The sequence below is a fragment of the Bos grunniens genome, chromosome 15 (assembly GCF_055505025.1).
Source record: "Bos grunniens cultivar Pamir isolate PY7600 chromosome 15, Bosgru_T2T1.0, whole genome shotgun sequence".
NCBI lineage: Eukaryota > Metazoa > Chordata > Mammalia > Artiodactyla > Bovidae > Bos > Bos grunniens.
Genome location: NC_141179.1, coordinates 74,556,451 through 74,578,034, shown reverse-complemented (window position 1 = coordinate 74,578,034; position 21,584 = coordinate 74,556,451). Strand labels below are relative to the sequence as shown.

The window sequence follows — 21,584 nt, the reverse complement described above, 5'->3', positions numbered from 1 at the left end:
ACCTCCCTGGCCAGGTTGTGTGTGTGTGAACTGCAGGCAAGCTAGGAATTAAATAGGCTTTGTTTTTTTGTTGTGGTAATTTGTGTCTCTCTCACAGGAAGGCTTACTGTGACACTCAGATTTTATAAAACATTTGGTATTTTTTAGACAAAGGAGCTACACACAGGAAACAACATTTAAAAGAAGAGACTCTGGTTCAAGAAGTCATAGAGCTCGACAGAAAAGCGCCTGGCAAGGCAAGGCATTCATCTGCCTCTGGCCTCTTATCGTGATCCTGGGGCTCATCAATCTTACAGCATGGAATGGAAACAAGACCAAAAAGCACGAAGGCTGGGTAAATTTTCCCCATGGGGCACGAGGGAAACTCTAACTCCCTCGCCCTACTTTCAGCCGTTTAAATCCATCCTCCTTCTCTCTGGTTTTCTCTGTCTTGGTTTGGACTGATCCAGCATGCTGCTCCTAAGTCTAGGGATCAGGAAGACACGTGCTTTTATGATGCAACAAGGGGCAGCCACTTTGTCTGTTTTGGGAACCTTGGTGACATCAGAGACTAACCCTTGAATCTCGGGAGTGTGTACAGAAGACAACACTGAGTCAGAAGAAAGCCTTAGTCACGGGGCTCCTGAACTCTACAGGGAAAAGCACTATTAAGGTAACTGAGTCTGTTCCCTGCAGGACGGCTCCCGCTTCTATCTGGCTTGGGTTTAAGTGACTCAAGTAATTCTCCAGGGGGAAACTAATCTACGTGGAACAGCTGCCACTAGCAGGGCATTTGCCGCTCTTCAGCTGAAATTTCTCATGACATCACTCAATTCCTCCTCCCTTTGAGAGGATAGTTTCCTCTTGTATTACGAGGAGTCCAGGGGGCAGCTTGGAGATACACTGGAGAATACCACCTCTACTTTTCACTCAGAGGCCTGAAACCTGTCTGCATGTCTCCCAGGAAATGGACAGGCAAGGAGACTCGGTTAAATAAAGTGCTCCCAGAGTACGCAGCTTTCCATTACCATAGCACACAAGCCAACATGTTCAGGAGTCGAGGCAGACTTCAACAAAACTCTGTTTGGGTTGCAGCAGCTGTCTGCCTGCGGAAGGCTCCCGAGTCACTGATGTGTATTACTATCTCCACTCTGCTGCAGGCACAAGGAGCAAAGATGTGGATTTACCCTCCCCCGGAGGCAAAGTCCATTCATATTTCTTCAACCAAAACCGGAGATGGCAGCGAGGAGGGGGGAAAACGGGTTATGGGCAAAATCATTGGTAAACACAGCCACAGCAGTTTTTAATCTGCCTAAAGAAAATATGTGATTTCACAATGTGATTAGGGATTAGTGTTCTCACAGTAAACGTATTTTGAACACGAACTGCAGGCTGTCATTTAATAGGACTCCGAGCTGGAAAGCAAATCCCATCCTCATCCTCCAGACAGCCACGAGAGCAGCTGGACCAGCCTCCGGAAGTGTCTTCATGGAGGAAGGTTTGCTCAGTCTCAGCGCGGCTTCTCTCTCCAGGATCTCACATCACCAGTGCGCCCCTCGAGGGTCAGGATAAACTGTCCGAAAGGTCAAGTTTATTCTTGGTTCTCTGGAGTGGTACTCTTTGGGCACTCGATGCTAAATGGAAATATGAATAACTCTGACATAAACACACTTACACTTTTATTCCAAAGCCATTTAAAACTTATGAGGACACAAACACATTTCAATTTTATCTCCCTTCAATGAGCAGCAATAGCTCTTCAAAGTCTTGTGGAGAAAGGTCGTCTTCTCGGAAACAACTCCCCACCCCCCACCCTCACAGGGAGATCTTTTTATTTTCTTCTAAGTGCTGTTCTTCCTCGCGGCCTCCTGCCATTTCTCCAAAGCTCAAAAGACAACACACAAATGACTGAGACCACAGAGAGGCACAAGGTGCTCTCCCATGCTAGGTATTCTTACATTAATTTGCACACCTTAAAAATGGCTTGGCCGAAGCTGCGGAGCTATGCAGCCCCATATGAGAGCCACTGGCTGCCTGAAGCTCTAGCTTAATTGAAAATGCAGTTCTTCAGCACTCCAGGCATATCTCAAGGGATCAAGAGTCACGTGTCTGGTGGCGAGTGCACTGGGCTGCACAGATACAGAACACTTCCTTCATCACAGGAAGTTCCACTGGACAATGCTGCTCGAGAGGGCCGTTCTGTCAGCAGTATCAAAACTTCTTGGAAATGAGGTCAGTTTACTGCCTCGTGCTCCTTATAAAAGCAACTTGCTATCACCACATTTAATACAGAAATTAATCATCGTGAGCCCGTCAGCAAACTGCCTCCCCAGGACAGCGAGTCCGTGTTACCCGCACGTCCTCACCTGCCAGTCTGCCTGCGTGGCCCCTTCCATGATTAACAGGGTCCCATGATCCAAGGGTATCTTCACTCTCTCCACATACGTGTAGTCTCCATTGTCTTCCTAGAAAACAGCATTCATGGCACTGAATTTTTTTTTTTCGCTTGTGTGATCAAGATGCAACAGAACACGACACTGGTCAGAGAAATGGCAACTCCACCTCAGCCAGGCGGCAGGGCTTCATTTACCAGCTCTGTCACTTGGCAGCTGGCTGGCCGTGGGCAGGTTATTTCACCTCTCTGTGCCTGAATTTACTCATCTGTAAAAGGAAGATGTGGTATTACCTGCCTCACAGTGCTGCTGTGAGCCTCAGCTGATGCATGTGTGAATCACCTGGAGCCCAGCGGGTACTAGGTACAGTGTAATAGCTATTAGTATTCATATTATCAGCATCCAAACTGCAGAAAAGTACATTCTGGCCTATGAAGGAATTCAAAGTCATTTATACAATAATTCTTTACATCTGCCTTATTCTGCGCCCTGTGTTTTGACATAGTGTTAGGAGAACAGGCTTTCAAACAAGATGTGGTGTGATGAGCTTTGACCACCTTTCACAGTTTATGCTAATTCACTAATTAATATCTATGTTAAAACTGATCATAACTCTCCCTGTAGCTACTTTGGTATTTTGGAGATACATTCTCATTTCTTTCCAGAACAGTCAACAGCCAGATTTTCTCAAAGAAGGGGACTCTGCCATGACCAGAACAGTGTTGCTAAACTGAGCCTGGCTGTGTAAGCCTTTGAGAAAGGATGGCAACTTGTGAGCACGTAGAATACAGATGCCCATATTTACACTGCCCTTTCTTCCAGAGCTCAAAGTCAATTCACGGACAACATCGTAATGTAGCTTCCCAGCACGGGCTGCGATACGGCCCACAGGCGGTGTCACTCCTCCGGCACCGCTAGCGGCACATTAAACAACTTCCTTACTCACGCAAGAGAGAGCACGTGAAGAGCTGAGACTGGGACAGACCCGAGTGTCCTGACTTCACTCCATTCTGAGCAGGCCCATCCATTCATCCGCTTCACTTCCAATGCAAGAGATTACATTTAAATTACTGCAGGACTGATTTCGCTGCAATGCTGTGTTTATGTTTATCATTGCAGGGGTGCTTCTGAGAATGTAACTGTTTACAATGATTTCCCCCAGGAAAATCAAAACCAAAACAATAATGAACTTTTATAAACAGTCTAGATTCCAGGCCCCAACCCTTGGCAGTGACTTTGTCAAGCACTGTCATAACTTTCATAAGCAGAAGACACAAGCAATGTTTGAAATAACTTTCAGTCTCAGTGACTGATTTTGTGTCTGCCACCTTCTGCTTTCCAGTAGCAAGCACCAAAACATTTACCTCTGAGCCCCAGCCAACCACAGAGGACTGGGAAGGTGACCTTGTCTGCAGTTCCAGCTCAGAAAAGCAAAAGGGTGCTCTCTGAAAAAAGGACTGCAGATAGATGTACGTCCTACTGAAGAAAAGATATCAGAAGGCAGTGCGCTGCTCATGATCAGAGGGTCCAAGGCTCCTTGATTTAGGCTGTAAGTCAGTCACCAGATCAAGGTTCGACACAGCTACAGACAGAACTGCTGCTGCCCTCTGTGTAACCCAGAAGTACATCGGGGCTTTAATCTATAAATCGAGCACTGGGACAGGAGAGTACAGCAGACAGGAAAGACACTTAACACAACAGGAAGACAAGTCTGAGATGATCTCCTAGAACATTAAAGCATTACTGAGATAATACTGTACATCAACTACACTTAATTTAAAAAAACAAAACACTAAGAAAGAAAAGCATGTCCTAGGAAGAAGGAGTTGTATATGCGACAGCCAGAGGCCAAGAAGCCAAGGCCCATCATGTATACACAGGTCTGTGAGACCAGAGGGCAGGTCTAAGGAGTGATTTGGAGAAGAAGTTAGGAGAGTCAAGAGTCAGCACTTTCTAATCCAGGGTTGCTCTGTCAGAGCCACTGTAATAAAATGCAAATCTGATCTCAGAATTCCCCTCCCTTGCTTAAAATACATTAATGACATCCCAAAGGTTTCAGGATGGAGTTCAAATCCATTAGCCTGGCACCCAAGGCCCTTGATGACCTGCCTGCTTCCTTCTCTTTAGCTTCGTCTCCTACATCCCTTTCACGAGCACCCTGTGCTCCAAATAAATGGAACTCCTTAAAACTTTTCCAAATGTGGAAAAAAAAAAGTCATTATTGGGGAGGAGGAGGTGCTAAGGCCAGTGGAAGAGAAGAGGTGAGCACTGTAACCCTATCTGGAAACACGAAGCAGGGAGAGAGGATTCCAAACCCAGGAGGGGTATATCAGCACGGACTGAATGTGATGCTCAGCAGAGCCACGTCTCCCTCTCCAATTCTAAGATCTGAGTTCTTCAAATGAGAGAAAGCCTCAGGGTGGTTTGAAACACATCACATCCAGTATAACCCTTAGTTGTACCAAATAGCAAAAGAGGGTGAGCCTTTTCTTGGCAGGGAGCTACCTTGATCTGTCCCGGAAGGAGATGGTAACACCAGCACATCCATAGGGAGAGGTGATGTCATTACTCTGCTGCTCGTCATTTGTTCCTTCAAACAACCTTGGCTCAGCAAATGCATTCCTCGTTTCCTTCACAGGGGAACTTCCCGACCCAGGGATCGAACCCAGGTCTCCTGCACTGCAGGAGGATTCTTGACTAAGCCACCAGGGAAGCCCCCCATAATTCGCAGAAGGACACAGATGGGATAGAGGACAGGGGATTCTACCAAGGCAGCACTGGGCTCACAGATGCTTCCCTCTCCTGAGACTGGGGCAGCAAAAGCCCACACAGCCACCCTTCAACGCAACCAAAATCCACAGAGACTTTTTCCACCAAGGAATCAGATAAAGGGCCAGAGGAGCTCACGTGGCTGAGCGTAAGAGCTCAGTTGATAAATGGATAAGTGACAGTGGAAGCCTGGGTCTGACTGTTTAGAGGAGCAAGCTCACGGCTATTAAGCACGGTTGTTACCCAAACATGGCTCTGAAACCCTTTTGATTTACTCAGGTCTTTCTGCAAAACAAAACAAAACACATCCTCTAAAAAGCCCTGGCTTAGGATAAAATTTTCCATTCCTGATCCCCATTCAAAGAAACTTGTAGGGCCAGAGTCAGTCTACAGGGTGGGTTTTGCTACTGATATTCTTGGTTTCCCACACACTTGAAAACTCACAAGTAGATGGAAAAAGAAAAAGAAAAAAAAATTTTTTTTCACATTAATGCTAATCAACATTCTCACTTCCTCCTCAACCATAGCCAATTCATTTGAATGCTTAATTATACTTTTCAATGAATGCTAGGATTTTCCAAAGTTTCACAACTCTTACCAAGATCTGAGTCTATGCAGTTTCCTTTAGAAAAATGCTATTTAGGGGGAAAAAAAAAAGCCTGGATGTATTTATTGTCATATCATTACACACCACCCAACAGATAAGAAACCTAAACATTCTTCATTCCCTTGGAAAGGAAATCTTCACACTGTATGAGATCGATGTAGATCTTTCCTGTAATTATGGCTTTCTTGTCCTAAAAAGGTGTCTTAGAAATTACAAACATCAGTGCTTAAAAATCATCATTGGCATAGTTTTTTTCCCTACTATAAAAGTTCACTAGAGTAAATGATACGCTTGTAATTACCTGTTCAATGTCTGCCTTTTTGATCTCTGATAAACTCCATGAGGGGAAGACGATGCTGTCTTTCCCTTTTGAAATATGCTCAACGCCTATCACATATATCAATAAATATGTCCTGAATGACTGAAGAAAAGCACCAAGAAGAAATAAAAATCACCTTTAATCCCATCATCCAGAATTCGTACAACACAAACACAGGGAATATTCTATACATACAATCGTGTACTCATTTTTAACACTGTCCTGTGAGCATTTTCTACATCTTAGATGTACAGTATTTCTTTAAAATGGTTATATAATATTCCTTTGCATGAACATATCCTTCCTCCTTTAAACTCATAAACTATTTTTTGACCACCTGGATATGTCAGGCACTGTGCTGAGGATACAGCAGTGAGGTACGCGTGGTTGGAAATAGATTTTAATATACCACTAATACTTTAAAAAAAAAAAGGAAAAAGAAAGAAAAAGCTACTGCAAGTAGATTTTGGGCAAAACATCTCTGAGTGTATTTCTAGGCTATATTCTTTTCTCTTTTTTGGCCATGCTGTGCGGCATGTGGGTTCTTAGTTCCCAGACCAGGGATCAAACTCATGCTCCTACATTGGGACCGCAGAGTCTTAACCACTGGAAGTCCCTAGAATAAATCCTTTAAAATGGAAAAACTGGGTCTAAGGGCATGAACTTAAAGGCACTTTGATTTATAGTATCAAACTGCTTTAAGCAGATTGTGGCAATTTATAACTCCATCTGGAAAATATGATAGTACCTACCTTCTGAGCACATCACCAATATGGAACATTATCAATTGACAATGATGAAAAAAGTTTAGGGAGAAATGGCAGCTCATTCTTCAGACATAAAGTTCTTTAATTACTAACCAAGTTCACCATTTTCTCATATGCTTATCTGCTGTTTGCATTTCTTCTACTGCAAACTCTGTTCCTGTCTTTTGTCCATTTTTCTACAGGATGTTCACGTTTTTATTGATCTGCAACCATATATAGTAAGATATTTCCCCTTTGTTATATTTTCTGTAAATATTTTTCTTACTTGCTATTTGACTTTTGACTGTGTTTATGATGTTTAACACAGAACAGTCAAAAACTTTTACAATCAACTCTGCTGATCTTTCTTTGATTCCCCTTCATGGTTTTTATGCTTAGAAAGCCTTTTTCCCATTCTCAGGAAACCTAAATATACAACTGCATTTCCTTTCAGTTAAAAAAAAATTCTGTACTTTTTAGATTTAACTCTTTAATCCACCTAGAGTTGGCTCCCCACTCCCCTGGGTCCAAGTGTTTTTTCCTAACAATTTCCAGGTACTTAAACCAAGTCATCCCGCTAGACTTTCTGGACACCATCAACCATGGTGTAAGCTGCTAAAATGCCAGGCATGTTAGGGACCGTATGTACCCAGCACTGCTAATTCTCACCACAACCCTGCAGGGGATGTGATATTCTTCATTTTATTATAAGCAAAGGAAGCTGGAGGGAAAGTACATTTCTAAGGCAAAAGGCTGGCAGGAGACATGGAGGCAAATATTTGAACTAAGACCTGCCTGGTTTTAAATTTTTTTTTTTTTCCACCTTACTGTGCTCTCCAAAGTGCTTTCTTTCTTCTGAAATCCTGTAATACTTCCTGTCTGAACGACACGGCCCCTGTCTGTTCTGTAAGGGTCACAATTACCAGCAGGTGACATAAGCAAGGGGCGTGGGGCAGGTGCAACACAGCGGGGAGTGGGGACCATGGACACCAGGCAGCCCGGGACTTGTGTACCCTCTGCCGCTTCCTCGTTATTCCCCGGGTGTTGCCTGATCTTCTGGATTTTCTAGGGAAGCTGATAAATGGGATTTTTATGTGATCTCTCCTGAGTTATAAATTTTGCCAACTAACTTGGTTTCTTTAAAAATACTGGGAAGTATATACACAAGTCTGAGGACCAGTTTCTGCTTAAGAGCTGCCCAACTGAGCTGCTGGTGGACCCATCACAACTCCTTCTCTTATGCTCACCTCTGGCCATCCCACGTAAGCTCCCAAGCAAGCCCAGATGTCACCTGCCCAGCTTCTTTGACGACCCTTTGCCATTCCACGTGACAGTGTCTGAAACAAAGCTCAGTACACATACGCTGCTTCAAGTATCGTATTCTTAATCTCAGTGATCCCAACACAATCAGAAAAGGCCATGGATGCAAAATATGCTTCCAAATTAATGATCTTAGTCAACAGTGAGACATCTGGTTTTCCAAGTCATCTCTGATCTCCTGGATAAGCTACTTACCTAGAAATTCTTCCATCTTTTTATTAATAAGATGCTTATAATAAGAAGACAAATGAACAGAAAGGTCAAAACAAAGTAGAAGCCTGCTATCTGTTTCTCATTTCCAAAGCTCAGGAAGCACCTGACATGCAGTAACTATTATTACTTTGTTCACTGAAAGGCTTCAAGGCTACAGGAGCCCTTGAAGGCTGGAGAGGACTTAAGTTCATGAGAAGCTGGTGTGTATGTGTGCTAAGTCGGTTCAGTCATGTCCAGCTCTTCACAACCCTATGGACTGGGGCCCACCAGGTTCCTCTGTCCATGGAATTTTTCAGGCAAGAATACTGGGGTGGGTTGCTAGGCGCTCCTCCAGGGGATCTTCCTGACCCAGGAGTCGAACCTGTGTCTTTTACGTCTCCTGCATTGGCAGGCGGGTTCTTTACCACTAGCGCCACCCAGGAAGCCCAGTGAGAAGGCGGAGAGCACGTCTAAGGAGCAAAGAGCTAAGTCAGCAGTATGGTGCAATCACACAGGGAATCAAAGTCAGCTGGGCATAGATGTGGCGAAGATCTGAAATCTGGCTGGGAGAGTTTACAGTTTATACCCTGTGCTCCAGCAGGAGCAAGTAAAGACTTCTAAGCTGGAAAACAAACTGATGAAAGCAGCGAGCTCAGTCTTGGCTTTCTGCTCCTCTTTCTCTATTCTTCTGCTCTGAATTGATAATGGGCAATTCCATAGCTTTACATACTATCTAGATTATTAGTTTCAACTCAGTTCAACAACCGATTGTCCATGCCATGTGGAGCAAGTGCCTTAACACAGGGCCTCAGCCACCTCACCTGTGCAATGCAGATGCCAGCAGCATTGACTTCTTAAGATTCCCGGAGGCTGCCAGGGAAGCACTGAGAGCGGAGCCGGGCACAGACTCCATACGAGGCACCCGCTGTTCATCACTGTCCCTTCACCGTCGTTACTGTTGTTATCCTGACAATTCCCAAATGACACCTCTAGCACAGGCCTGTCATCTGAAGCCCTGACGCCTTAGCCAATTTGGGAGTCTCAAGAATCTTGAATCTAGCATGTAGAAGAAGGATCTCTTGATTCCTCCACAATCCTCCCTAAACAAGAACAAAACAAAATGCAAACCCCTGCTCCTCTTCCATCTGAGTAAATAGCACCTCCATCTACCAACTGCTTGAGCCAGAAACCTGGTTCACCCTCAAAAATACACCTCAAATTCATCTACTGTGTTCCTCCTCACTGCCACCATCTGAGTGCAAATCAGCAGTCTCCCAGTAAAAACACTGAACAACCTTTTAGTCTCCTATTCTTGCCTCTCCCTGAATTATTCTTCACACAGCAGCCAGTGTTCTTTTTAAAATATAAACCAGAGCATGTCACAACCTCATTTATTCCCATTGCGCTTGGAGTAAAATCTAAATTCAGAGCCATAACTGCAAGTCGTAATTACGCCTCTCCATTGAATCAACAGTTCTCCAGCTCCCGTGACATCCAGGAGGGCACAGTCCGTGTCTGCCACGTTTACTGCTATTTCTCCAGAGTTGAGCATTGTGCCCGACACATAGTGGGTGCTCAATTAATATTCGTGAGCAGGAGGAAAGAGAAGAAAGAACAAATAGAGAAAATAAACTGTTCCTGAAAATATCTGGCATCTGGTTATCAGAACTGAAGGAGAAGAGATTAGAATTACGGATATCAGAGTGGAAAAAGGCATTTTAGTATTTTAGGCATGTGGTAAAGAGAGCCTGAAATGAAGCCACTGTTAGAAGGATGAGTTTTTCAGACCTTTCAAGAAAGAATTAAGAAGATTTGGAACTAAAACAATTGAAATGAGAGAATGGGGAAGAACTGAAAATAATTTACGATTAAACCTGTCCAAGAGAGTAGTGACATCATGAACATAATGCTACTTATGAGCAGGTAGAATTGTGGAGTTTTCTGAGAGAATAACAGTAAATCTACAATTTCAGGTTACAAGTCATGTGCTGTTGTAAGTAGAAATGTCTCATGACAAAGTGATGACTAGACTGTGAGATAAAAGTCAAAGCTGGAATTGAGATTCACAAGTTGCTCCACCAAAGAAGAAATGGTTGAAGCCATAACAATAAATGAAATCCATTTATGTATTCAATCAAAATACACATATACACACAGTGCTAAACGCTGGGGATGTAACGATAAAGGAGACAGAAATGGACCTTGCCTACATGGCATTTACAATCTACTCCTATTTTATAATTTCCTTAAAAGTTATGTAGACAAAGATGACAGAATCAAAGACAATCCTGAATATCCATATTTAAAGGGGTTGAATGTAAAGGGAAAAAAACACCGAAGGAGGCAGAAATGTAGCAGTGAGAAAAGTGTGAGAACAGCTAAGATAATACAGTATTTCAGAAGCCAGGAGGAGCAAGAAAGGGCAGCTAACAGACGGCTGAGTTTCAGGGAGAGAGACGCTAGATGCTGGTGAGCAGCATCACAAGGAGGAAGACAGTGACAACTGAGGAAAGGTCAGACTACTTGCTCTTCAGGACGATGGTATCACCGTATCGCCGTATCACGGTGAGATGGAGCTAGAGAGCAGCTTCCAAAAGTGAGTTAAGCTGTAGGAAAGGGAACCTGCAGATGCAGACAACTGATCCCAGAATCTGTGCTTCAAAAATCAAGAAAAAACCAAGATGTCGGAGCGTCTGCAGAATCAAGCAAAGGGTTTTCACAAGATGGTAACAGACAGAATAGGAATTTCCCTTGCTCTCTGGTCCAAGAATCAGATACATAGTCGAGCTGCTTGACAAGTATGGTTAAGGCTTTACTGCAGATTAAAATGATAATTGAAAACTAAATGCCAGCATGTGCTACAGCTGCTTAGACTGCTGGAGCCAAGTGTCCCTTCGCTGGCCCTGCTTCCTGAGTTAGGACCATGCCAAAATGTCTCCTCTTCTCTCTTTCAGTCTTTTCTTTCCAGCTTGTGTTCCCAATCAAACTATGGTGTGGCCTTGCCCTTGAGAACCTGGCTGGCTTCTAGACAGACTGATGGATTATCAAAGTCTGCAGCTATATTTGGACTGTAAAGTTGTTTCTACAACGCCAATATAAGAACACAGCTGGACCCGTTGTTCATAGTGGTAATATATTTTTTAAATTTGACATAAACAAAACATATTAGTTATGGAAATTATGGAAACAAAATAAAGCTAGGACCCCACAAAGTCATCTCCACAGCTAGTCTGCTGACTCAGACCAAACACTTTCAGAGATGGCATCTTCAACATGATCTGAAAAACATTACTTTAAAAAAAGCAGCAGCTGGTTTTGAAATAAGATCTGATAAAGTAGGAAACTAGATGGGATAGCATAGACTTTTTTTTAGGCCTCGCCATGCAGCATGCAGGACCTTAGTTCCCGGACCAGGGACTGAGCCTGTGCCCACTGCAGTGGGAACACCAGAGTTTTAACCACTGGACACCAGGGAAACCCTCGGGAAACCATAGATTTAAAGTGACTTGAGGTTATCCGTTCGAAACAGTTTTGAACTCACTTGCCACACAGAAATATTTGGGCTTTTATCAAACTCTTCTCCTGATTTTTGACGTGGATTTGGCAGGGAAGGTTCCAGTGAGGTGAGTGAGAACACTAGGCACGAGGGCCTGGCACGTGCAGTCGGCCAGCCCAGACAGGCCCATCCAGTGATCGTAAGAGGCAAATGCAGTTTACACTGCAACACCTGTCACCAGTGTCTGTTGCTGATAGAGTGTTGGGGGTAGGAGGGTTGAAAAGTTACTGAATTAAGCAAAAACAAGGTTGACTTTACTCTTACTGTTATAGTCACTCTAGCTATACTAAATGTGCATTTAAAACAAGAAGATTTAATGTAATGAAGATGCTGTTCTTGGTGATATAATATTTCCAAGAAATGCAACTTAAAGGAATTGCTATTTTGAAAGAGCTTCTACTCAAGACTGCAGCACCAGAAATAAATGCTCTCCTTCCTCGAAGAGCGTACAGGACAAATTCCATGAAGCCTGACATCCAGCTGACCCTAGTTACCAGGAAAAGTGCAGGGTTCTCCAGTCATCCATTACATCAGAACACTTATTCCCAAACCATCCCTGGACATAACCTGATTAAACACAATCCCCCACACCCATCCCTGGCCCTGCCACTGGGTCTGCTGGAATTCTCATTCAGGGATGAGTAAACGCCCCCAGATCCTCAACCTCGTGCTCTGAAGGTTCCCTCTACCTCCTTGTCCTAATCAAAACCTAGCTCTCTCCAGAAGACTCCAAACTCTCAAAAACTCTCTCTCCTGTAGAAGGTGATCATGTCTCACATCGACAGAGTGAGCGGATACTCCTCATTAACACCTTCAGACCATAATTCCCAGGCATGTTTTAAAAATGCTTGCTCCTTTGAGCTCATGTCATTGAAGCTGTCCACCTCTCTCCTTCTCTGCCTTGGTCCCAGGAGGTATAACAATCTCTTAATTGGTCTCCTGGCTCCCACTCTTGCTCTTGTCTAGTCTGAGCTCCACGCAGTAGCAACTGACCTTGTAAAATTTCAATCAGATCATGTCACTCTTCCGCCTAACACATTTCAATGGCTTCCTGATGTACTTAAAACCCACTCCTTCCTGAGGATCCTGAGTCCTTGTGTGATCTGGCCCCGCCCACCCCTTCCATCTCATCACATGCTCCTCTCTGCACTTGCTCACTCTGCTCCTCTGTTGGGCCTCTTTCTCCTTCCTCAAACTCACTAAGCTCTTTTCTGCCTCAGCTAAGCAGTCATCCACCAGGAAAATGTGGCTTGTGAAAGAAAATTACCAGAAGGCTCAGGAATAGTTTTTCAGAGCATGGCAAAGTGGAGGGGGGCAAAAACTACCAGTAAGGCAAGGTTTTAAAAAAGTTTGCAAGCAGACCTCATACCTCGTCAGGACACACACGAATTTGACAAATCACTTTGGAAAATGCTGTTCTCCCAAGATTAAAAGTGCTCTCAGTGGCAAAACCGGGAGGTTCTTTGCAAAGATTAGTTATTCCCAGTGGCAGTCAGGACACGGACTCTAGCCTGAGACAGCCCCCAAAGAAGCAAATGACGATCCCAACTCCCCAAAGAGCTCGTCTGTAGAGAACTGAGGTCCTAACCAGGACTACTTATCTTTATCCACTTACACATGCACCAATTTATCCCCCACTCACTCACTCACACTCTCCAAAACACTGCATGACCCTAAAGACAGGAGCTCAAAAACTCAACCTCCATTCCTGATCCACAGGCCACTTGAGCCTCCCCGAGTCTCCCCTGCACCCCCTCAATGAATGCCATTCACAGGGTGAGGCAACCCTGGAGGTTAGCCTCACTGCCGTTCCTTTTCTTTTTCAATTTCCACATCTGAAAAGTCACCGTAGCACCCACCATTTATAACAGCTTAAAAGTTCACACCTTCGGAGTGCCTTTCATGGGAAAACTTTCCTATTACTCCCATAAAGTCGCTACCAATACCGTCCCCATTTACAAAAATGGGATGAGTATAAATGGAGCAGATAAGTGCTTTTTACAGGCATCAGTAACAGAAACAGGAAACGAAACCTGATATTTTACATTTCATTAGGGACTGTATTAAAAAGATGATGGTTATCAACAGTTCCTTTCGAGTACTTCTTGTAATTTCTCAGAACAGATGCAGTAATCAGAAGATGGACTAAGAAGAAGTATGGATGCCTGGAAGAGCAGCAGTGGACGCGGTGGCTGAGGCCGAGGCTCGGTCACCACCCCCCGAAACACTGCACAGTCTAGTTTACCCGATTTTCAAATTTAAGCTAGTCAGCTTATATTATTTTGGATTCCAATATCCTCAATTCTTCTAAAGCCCTGGAAAAAATACTGATATTTATGATTAAAATGACCTTTTTATATCCCACTCTTCCCAGTAGTGTGTAAACAGGGAGGTACTAGGAACTCGAATGCACTGGCAACTCTCAACCTCTCCCATCACAAGTGGTTTTACAAACATCTCTTTTGGTATTATGAACAGAGCTCTCATTCTTCAGAAGGTGCTAGAGAAAGGAATGGTTGGAGAAATTTCCCAACTTGCCTCAACTCAATCATCTTGAGGTAGATAGAAGCCCCTCACATTTTCAGGATTCAGCTGATAAAGGATAGTGCTTATGCATGGGTAATTTGCTAGAAAACAAGGCTTTTGGCATCTAAACCTCCAGTGCATCACAAACTTCCTATTATCTAATACTCACCCCCCCCAACTCAGCCATCACTGTTTCTATGGTAACCGACAGAGAAATAGCAGCCTGCCAAATGGCTTTTGTAGTTCCTTTTCCAGCCTGTTTTTCAGTATAGAATTAAAGCTATACTGGGAAAAGAACCAGACTAATCTTTATAACAGGGACACAACACAGCCTGAAAAGTACAACTGGGTTTGGGACACAAACGTAGAAAAGCTTTAATGAGCCCACCTTGGGAGAATAAAAGAGGTTTTTGGTTTCTTAAAAAAAAATGTCTACAGAGGTATAGTTGGTAAGCTTTACTTTTGTCTTAAGATAGTATATTCTGATATTGGCCAGAAGATAGATACAATGCTGTTCACTCAGGTTTAACTGAATTAACAAAAGAAGGGATGGGTGAATGAAGGAAAGGCTACCATGTCTCCAAGTAGCTTATTATCATTAAAGGAAGTGGTAATTGACTATAAAATCAAAACAAATGAGCAGAGTTGACAGACTTGGACAGGGAGATGAGGATCAAGGATTGGCATCTTAGAGGAGTGAATGTTTAATCCTAGGGATGATGCATGCGTGAAGCCGCCTGAGCCAACTGCATGAATCAGAGGGACACTGATGCTTAGGGAAACAAAGATCTCCTTACCATCTCAGCACAGCGAGAAATTGTTAGGAATGCAATGTGTGGAACTGGGGCAGCTTTCAGAAGATCAGCAGCTACAGAGAACTACTCAAGGTGCCAGACTGCAAAACAGACAGCTGCCGCAGGGGTGGGGGAGTTTGAATGTTAAAAAAAAAAAAAAAAAAAGGCTAATTCCCTTTGAAAGTGGCCCCGAACAGATGCTTTTCTGTCTCAAATCTGCATACTTGAATCAAATACAGGAAATCTCATGATTCCTCTATGTCAGCTTTAGGTGAGAAACTTTGACTCAAGTCAAACAGGTATTAACTTCTCCTTTGATAGGTTAAAACTAACTGGCTCTTGAAAAAGATGCCCTCCCACGATCTCTAGCACATTCCAAATGTCTTGTTGACAGACATGAAAATTACAATCTTCAGTGGCATAGCGAGACAGGTTCCTAGGAGCTACAGAAAGTCAGACTCCTACAAATTCCACACAGAAGACTAACTTGAATTACACTTTTTATTTTATGCTTTTAGCTTGAGTTATATGAATCATGAGTCATGTTCTCAAAGCTATCACCATAGTTAAGGAAGAAAAGTAGACAGATTTGCAATAACCATTTTCCTTTCAATCCTTCAGAAAAGGGATAAGATAAAGATGATGTGCCCTAAGATACAATCCCAAAGATGTCAACCCAGAGAAAGGCTTCTGTAGTTCAAGTTTAGCTAGATTTGTGAAGCCCAAGATGTTTTAAATCTGTTAAAGAAACTTGAAGAAATTTTTCCAAAAGTTTAAACCTGGGTTTTGTTTATCCAAGAATGGAGTTTATGGTTCTTGGAGAGGGGCGAGGCGGGGAGGTGGCGGGGGAGGGGAAGTAATTTTAAAACTGTATTCACTAATGCATGATTATAATTTCAAATATATTAGCCTTCAATTTCCCCATCTTAAACAAAAGTCAGAATTGAAGGAATATACAACTGCATCAAATTCAATCACAGTTAAGACCATGCCAGAAGCAACAACTTATTAATCAGTAACCTAACATACTGACGGAGAAGGCAATGGCACCCACTCCAGTACTCTTGCCTGGAAATCCCATGGGCGGAGGAGCCTGGTAGGCTGCAGTCCATGGGGTCGAAAAGAGTCGGACACGACTGCGTGACTTCACTTTCACTTTTCACTTTCATGCATTGGAGAAGGAAATGGCAACCCACCCCACTGTTCTTGCCTGGAGAATCCCAGGGACGGGGGAGCCTGGTGGGCTGCTATCTATGGGGTAGCACAGAGTCTGACAGGACTAAGCCACTTAGCAGCAGCAGCAACATACTGACATATTTGTATTTCTTCCCATATCTGTTACCTCAGTCAACTTTGTTTCAAGATCTCAGACAAATTTTCTTACTTATCAGATAGGTATTTTCATCAAATCAGCTACTACAGTTATAGTGCAAATTCCCCTGCTATTGACAGACAATTAAAGGGATTTAATCACATTTTCAGTGTTTCACAGCCTGTGTTTTCACTCTTGTTCATCAAAATAGACTCTAAGAAGCCTTGAGAAGACAAAGTTTCAGTAAGTATGGTCAGTGTCCCTCTTGGAAATTTTGTTCCAAATGGTTGCCCTCAGACACAATGCTAAGTGGTAGTTACATTTTCTATCCACCCATTAACCTATAATATAACTGAATTATATTTCCAAGAAATAATTCTTGATCACCATGAATATGTTCTCATATGAGAAAATGACCTTCAGCTGCCTAGAGGGAAAAAGGAATAGAGGTATTCTGGGCACCAGAACACTGTTAATGCTTCAGTTCAGTTCAGTCACTCAGTCGTGTCTGACTCTTTGCAACCCCGTGGACTGCAGCACACCAGGCTTCCCTGTCTATCACCAACTCCTGGAGCTTGCTCAAACTCATGTCCATTGAGTCGGTGATGCCATCCAACCATCCCATCCTCTGCCATCCCCTTCTGCTCCCGCCTTCAATCTTTCCCAGCATCAGGGTCTTTTCAAATGAGTCAGCCCTTTGCATCAGGTACTTTGCATCAAATATTGGAGTTTCAGCTTCAACATCAGTCCTTCCAATGACTAACGCTTAACAGTTGGAAATTGCTTGTACAGTAAAACTAATTATCCTACAAAGCATGCTTCGGGAATTCTTAACCTTAAAATCTGGAAATAGGCCAAAAAATGTTTTTTAAAAAGGGTGATGGTGGTGGTGGTGGTAAATGTACGTGTAGAGAAAAACGGTAACTGAAAACTTAAATACTTGGCAACAAAGAAAGTCACTGCAAAGAACCAGAGACTCGGCTTACACCAAAGATTATCCTGGATCCACCAGAGTTTGCTGTCCACTCAGAAAGCTGGAAGGATAACCCTGGAAGGGAGACAGAGCACTAACAGGGGCCAGATCATCAGCTCCAGGAGGGGAAGGATGACTTCATCTCACTTACTCATGGCTATAATCCCAGCTCCCAAGACCAGGCCTGGCAAAAAGGTGGTGTTCCGTACGTCTGGCTTGAGGGTCTGAACTTTAAAATAAGACACCTGGTGTTTCTCTGCCATTCACACAACAGAGGACTTAGGAAGGGCGGGATGAACTCCTCACATGTGCGAACGTAGGATTTAATCAGGTGGAAGCCTGCATATAAAAGCTAACTGTGCCTGAAAGGAACATGGCAAAGGCTGGGGAGCCTGCTTCTTAGGCAGTTCTCCCTGGTACACTGAGACTGTGAAGCTAGTCAGAGTGCCCAGGGAGCAAGTTCACTCAGGAAGTCACTGGCAACTGACAACTACCCTCGATCCCCGCCAACACAGACCAAAGCTTCTGTGTAAACAAAAGCAAATACAACCCCATCGATGGAAGATATGCCAAGGAAAGGTGCTTAATGGAGTTAAGTGCAAAACAACACAATATGCTTCAAAATACCATGTTTGGAAACCCAAAAACATGTCAGGAAAACAGCCCAAGAAGTATATCTGATGAAGAACAGACACAAGCACTGACTGCCTCATAATTACGTGGTCTGGATTAGGTCATACTCAAAACACAGCCCTGTAGGCCGTCCACACTGACTGTGTCTGGTTTAATGTTATAAGCTAAATGACTGGGAGCCTTGGTTTAAAAAAAACACCCACACGCAAATCCTGGAAATAAGATAATTTGGTAGAGCTTTGCTCTTTTCTTAGAGTTCCTAGTATCTTTCTATCTATTTCAGTCCTAAAGTTCTACACTTCTTGATTAAAACAAACAAACAAAAAAAAACACAAAGAGCTCTCATACCCCTCCAATGTATTAAAATATAGGTAAGAGCTGGGCCGGACAACTGGAGTTACTCTACAGTTTAGTCACTGCTTGTCTACTCACCTGGCTGGAACTTCCTCTCTGAAAGAGGTACCATTCATCTGGATTTTAGGAACTGGCTAAGAAGGAATGGGGATGAGTGTGGTTCAGTTCAGTTCAGTTCAGTCACTCAGCTGTGTCCGACTCTTTGTGACCCCATGAATCGCAGCACTCCAGGCCTCCCTGTCCATCACCAACTCCCAGAGTCCACCCAAACCCATGTCCATTGAGTCGGTGATGCCATCCAACCATCTCATCCTCTCCTGTCCCCTTCTCCTCCTGCCCTCAATCTTTCCCAGGTCAGGGTCTTTTCCAATGAGTCAGCTCTTCGCATCAGATGGCCAAAGTATTGGAGTTTCAGCTTCAACATCAGTGCTTCCAATGAACACCCAGGACTGATCTCCTTTAGGATGGACTGCAGTACTTCCTTTCAAAGAGGACAGGCAACACTGCCATGAAGAACACTTAGTTAAAATAAAGGGTCCTGAAGAAGGGTATCTTCCCTGAGCCTCCTTCCTTTCCCTTCTTGCCCCTACTCACTCGAGCTCTGCCTTCCAATTACTTGAGTAATGAATAATGTTTGTCTACCCCCATTTCCATGAGGATGGTGACTGTGTCTGTCCTTTCCACCAATGAAAATAAGCCTCTGACACCTGGCACACGGCAGGCAATTTCTGTTGCAGAAATGAATGAATGGCTTCTTTGGAAGTCAAAAGCTATCCACAGGATATAAGCCATCAGTTGAAAACATTTCATCAACCAGACACATACTCCAATCCCCTAAATCTGAAAATAGGAGCCTTTTAGGAGCCCAGCTTTTTTTCCCACAGATTATTAGATAGCGGAAGGAACAGAAAATAAATAAAGGGACTACTCACTGGTGGGGGCTTCTTTCTCATCTCAAACATTCGTGTGGCACCAAAACTGAGTGAAGCAATGATGGGGCACCTCCCCAGTGAAGGTTCATCATCGCTGTGCCAGTCCACGCTGTCCTTCTCATTTCGGTAAAGATTGCAAAGCAAGGAGTTGAAGCTGTGGCCAGTGTTCTCTTCAATTTGGTTCTTCAGCGTGAGCAGCACAGGATGCCACTGCAATCAACAGGTCAAGAGAAGGGGCAGAGACAGTTCACATGAGATACAAGGTGGCAGTCACAGGGAAAAATAGGAAGTGCAAAATCAGTCACGCTATAAACAGGGGCTTGGAATAAGCAAACCATCTGAAACGTAATAAGGCCAGAAGAGAAGTCGCATTCTCTCCCATTATGTCTATTCTGAAGCAAGCTGACCTCTGCAATTTTATTACGGTGCTAAATTTGGTGTTGCAATGTCATGAAGACCAGGCCTATCCTCCCATCTCATCCTTTCCATGTTAAATGTATGACCCTCCAGAGAAGTAACTGTCAGTACACTCTGGGTGGTCGCCTCAGTAAGGCATGGAGGTGGCATGTGGAGCAGGAAGCCTGCTTTGTCACCACAGCTGATGAGCCATCAGGAGTCGGCAGATAAAGACTGAAGTCTGAGGGTGAAAGAGCTCTCCTTCGGGGTGGTCCTCTGTTCCATTCCTGTGCTGTGTGTAGTCACTCAGTTGTGTCTGACTCTGTGACCCCATGGACTGTAGCCCGCCAGGCTCCTCTGTCGATGGGGATTTCTCCAGGCAAGAATACTGGAGTGGGTTGCCATGCCCTTTTCCAGGGGATCTTCCTGACCCAGGGCTCAAACCCAGGTCTCCTGCACTGCAGGCACATTCTTTACCATCTGAGCCACCAGGATTCCATTCCCATTTTATCACAAGTGGCAAAATTGCTCTTTGAAAGGATATTCAATATTTCTAGAGTGGCAAACTTCCTAAGACCAGAACCCAGAGGGGAAAAACATCTACAGAATGGAGTCATGAAATGGCTGTGAACCACAAAAGATTTAAACAGTCCACAGCCCTGCCTCCTGAGCACCGAGTTCACATCTGTAGTTTATATTCAGAACTCACCATCTTGCCATACATGCTTTAGGAAACTGTGACCCTTGACCTTAGGTTGCACTAGGGAGCTATAATCAGTGCAGCTCTTATGGTTCTGGTTAGAATTCTGTGTGTCTTGCCTTCCAAGGAACCTCAAGTGCTTTACGGAAGCTTCCTGTAGGACAGGGCTTCTCGCTCCACTACCAAAGATGACTGAGGAGGGAACTCCCTGGCAGTCCAGAGGTTAGGACTCAGCATGTTCACTACTGAGGGCCCGGGTTCAACCCTTGGTTGGGGAACTAAGATGCTGCAAGCTACGTAGCACAGCCAAAAAAAATTACCGAGGACCCCAAAGAACTTCTACGTGTTTGAGTTATAGCTGTGACAGCTACCATATTAAAAATTAAAACTAAAAAATTTTTAATTTTTGGTTAATTCGTTTAAAAAATAACAACCCCATTACATGCTAACCCAAGTAGTATTTTATGAAAATTAGCTTTTTTCCAATACAAAAAAATTAGTGAGAAGAGTGGCACTCTTTTGCAAATCTCTTCAATGCCTGATTTAACAGAAGAGAGTTGGTTCTAATATCTGCTTCTGCATTCAATCTGTTAAAATGTTTTTGTTGACACATACAAAGAAAACTGCCTTCACACAGACATGTAGTTTGAAAAAGGAAGAAAAAAATCTTTTCAAATAACCGTAGATATTCTTTGCTATTAAACCAAAGCTCAACTGTACTGATTTCTTAAAGGTTAGAGGCAATGTGGAATCTGAAACAACATCAACACACTTTTTATATTATTACATCTAAATCCATTGGTCCAACTTGCACTTTGAATGGATCTTTTAATCTTGCATGATTCTGTAACATCAAGCACTGGTCATTTGGAAAATACTGGCTCACTGAGTCATGTAGATCCTCTTACTACTGACGTGTTTCATTATACACCATAAAAAAGTCATCTCCATTAACATTACCACTGATCTCTTCAGAAAAAGCTAAGTAATGGGAAGGATACGAGTTTTTCCAGAATTCCTCACATTTCCTTGAAACCTCAACTTTTATTAGTATCAAACTTTTATTAAATCCTGTCCATTGTT

General features: G+C 43.5%; 1 protein-coding gene across 10 annotated transcripts in view; it reads right to left on the bottom strand.

Annotated features, from left to right (window-relative positions):
• Positions 1-1,254: 1,254 nt before the first annotated feature.
• The window catches only part of ALKBH3 (alkB homolog 3, alpha-ketoglutarate dependent dioxygenase), a 41,531-nt gene continuing 21,201 nt past the window's right edge, over positions 1,255-21,584 (bottom strand). For 5 of the 10 annotated variants that reach the window (XR_015142314.1, XR_015142313.1, XM_086341215.1 and 2 more), the window contains 3 exons: positions 19,406-19,615; positions 2,346-2,444; positions 1,255-1,613 (listed from right to left, as the gene is read on the bottom strand). Coding sequence is in view for 3 of the 10 variants with exons in the window: in XM_086341215.1 (XP_086197341.1) it covers positions 1,521-1,613; positions 2,346-2,444; positions 19,406-19,615 (402 nt within the window). In the remaining 7 variants the exon portion in view is untranslated. Of the gene's footprint in view, positions 1,614-2,345; positions 2,445-18,459; positions 18,977-19,405; positions 19,616-21,584 lie in introns of those variants that run through there. The other 5 variants (XR_015142311.1, XR_015142312.1, XR_015142315.1 and 2 more) reach the window with 2 other exon arrangements.